The sequence below is a fragment of the Etheostoma spectabile genome, chromosome 15, assembly GCF_008692095.1.
Source record: "Etheostoma spectabile isolate EspeVRDwgs_2016 chromosome 15, UIUC_Espe_1.0, whole genome shotgun sequence".
Taxonomy (NCBI): Eukaryota; Metazoa; Chordata; class Actinopteri; order Perciformes; family Percidae; genus Etheostoma; species Etheostoma spectabile.
The window spans coordinates 3,198,873-3,200,083 of record NC_045747.1 but is presented as its reverse complement, the minus strand read 5'-3'; the positions used below and the strand labels follow the sequence as shown (position 1 = coordinate 3,200,083).

Genomic DNA, 1,211 nt, shown 5'->3' with positions numbered 1-1,211 from the left:
CGTGGCTCATCTCCCTGATGTTTATACATAAATATAAATAGGACCATGGAGGTCAGACCTACCCATGTGAGTCCCATGAAGAGGAGATTGATGGGTTTACAGAGTGCATCACAGACTACAACGGCTGTGTTGATTGCATAGTCTCAGCAAGGTCTGTCCATTGTTACTCAAATAACAGTCTCACTCCCCCGATTCACCTTGTAGCCACCAAAGCCACAGGTGAAACAGCAGGGGGCCAGCAGAAGGAATGTGAAGGTCTGGTCTAAAAGCTGAGGAAACCCTCCAGGAGTGTTTCCATACAGACTGGAAACTGTTCCAGGAGGACTGTGGTGATTGATTTGGGCTGGGTACTGTATCGCGGTACCAATACAGTGACTTCTACACTAGTTCCTAATAATACTTTTTTTCAATACTAATTGATACTGCCAATACCAATACCGCAATGCACAGATGTTGATTGAGCTAGAGCTGGAATGCCATTGCCCACTAACAAAGTGTGAAATTTCCCCTCCCGACTACGTGTGAAAAGTCTGGTACACAGTGAGGTGAGGAGAATGCTTTTCTGCTTCATTTGTAAAGCATTTGAGAAGCCCAAAAAGAACAGCTATTGTAAAGTTGTTACAAATGTTGTTCAGTAATCTCAAAGTATGAGGAAAATATGCAATATATAAAACTGTGTTGAATATCGGTGTCTGATATATTACTTGTGATAAATAAACAGATAAAGTGTACTCAGTAGTGCTGATTCTTTAACTAAACGCATAGAACATTTAATAGAATATAAAAGGCTAGACAAAAAAAGAATGACAGTTAGCTGTACATTTTAAAGTTAGTTATCTGCTCGTTCAACTAACATTGCGATATGTCGCAACCATTCAGGATGTGTTTTTAGCGCCAGCTGATATCGCGATCACAATCGAAAAACCGATGTACTGTGCAGCCCTATTCAGTAATCTTTTGTACATAAAGTGTAGCGTGGGTTATTGTTTCCTAGTCCATGCTACAGTAATGTGGGGTATGAATGCTGGTGCCTATGCATACAGACCCTGGGCGAGCAATTCATTCAAGAAGGATCCATGAGGAATCATAAGGGTGGGTGAAGGCAGTGATAACAAATACGTAATGTTTCCACTTCCGTAACTTACGTTGTATTTGTCCTCTGAGATCAGGTCGTGGTCCCTGAGCTGGCTGAGAAAGGTGTGCGGTTTCTC

At 41.8% G+C, this 1,211-nt stretch overlaps 2 protein-coding genes across 3 annotated transcripts in view; both read right to left on the bottom strand.

Moving 5' to 3' along the window:
- The window catches only part of LOC116702740 (uncharacterized), a gene marked incomplete at its 5' end in the record, with an annotated part of 4,433 nt that extends 3,225 nt beyond the window's left edge, over positions 1 to 1,208 (bottom strand). For both annotated transcript variants that reach the window (XM_032537111.1, XM_032537110.1), the window contains 1 exon segment: positions 1,146 to 1,208. In XM_032537111.1, coding sequence (XP_032393002.1) covers positions 1,146 to 1,208 — 63 coding nt within the window.
- The window catches only part of sp100.1 (SP110 nuclear antigen, tandem duplicate 1), a 24,433-nt gene that overhangs the window by 10,475 nt on the left and 12,747 nt on the right, over positions 1 to 1,211 (bottom strand). The window lies entirely within an intron of this gene.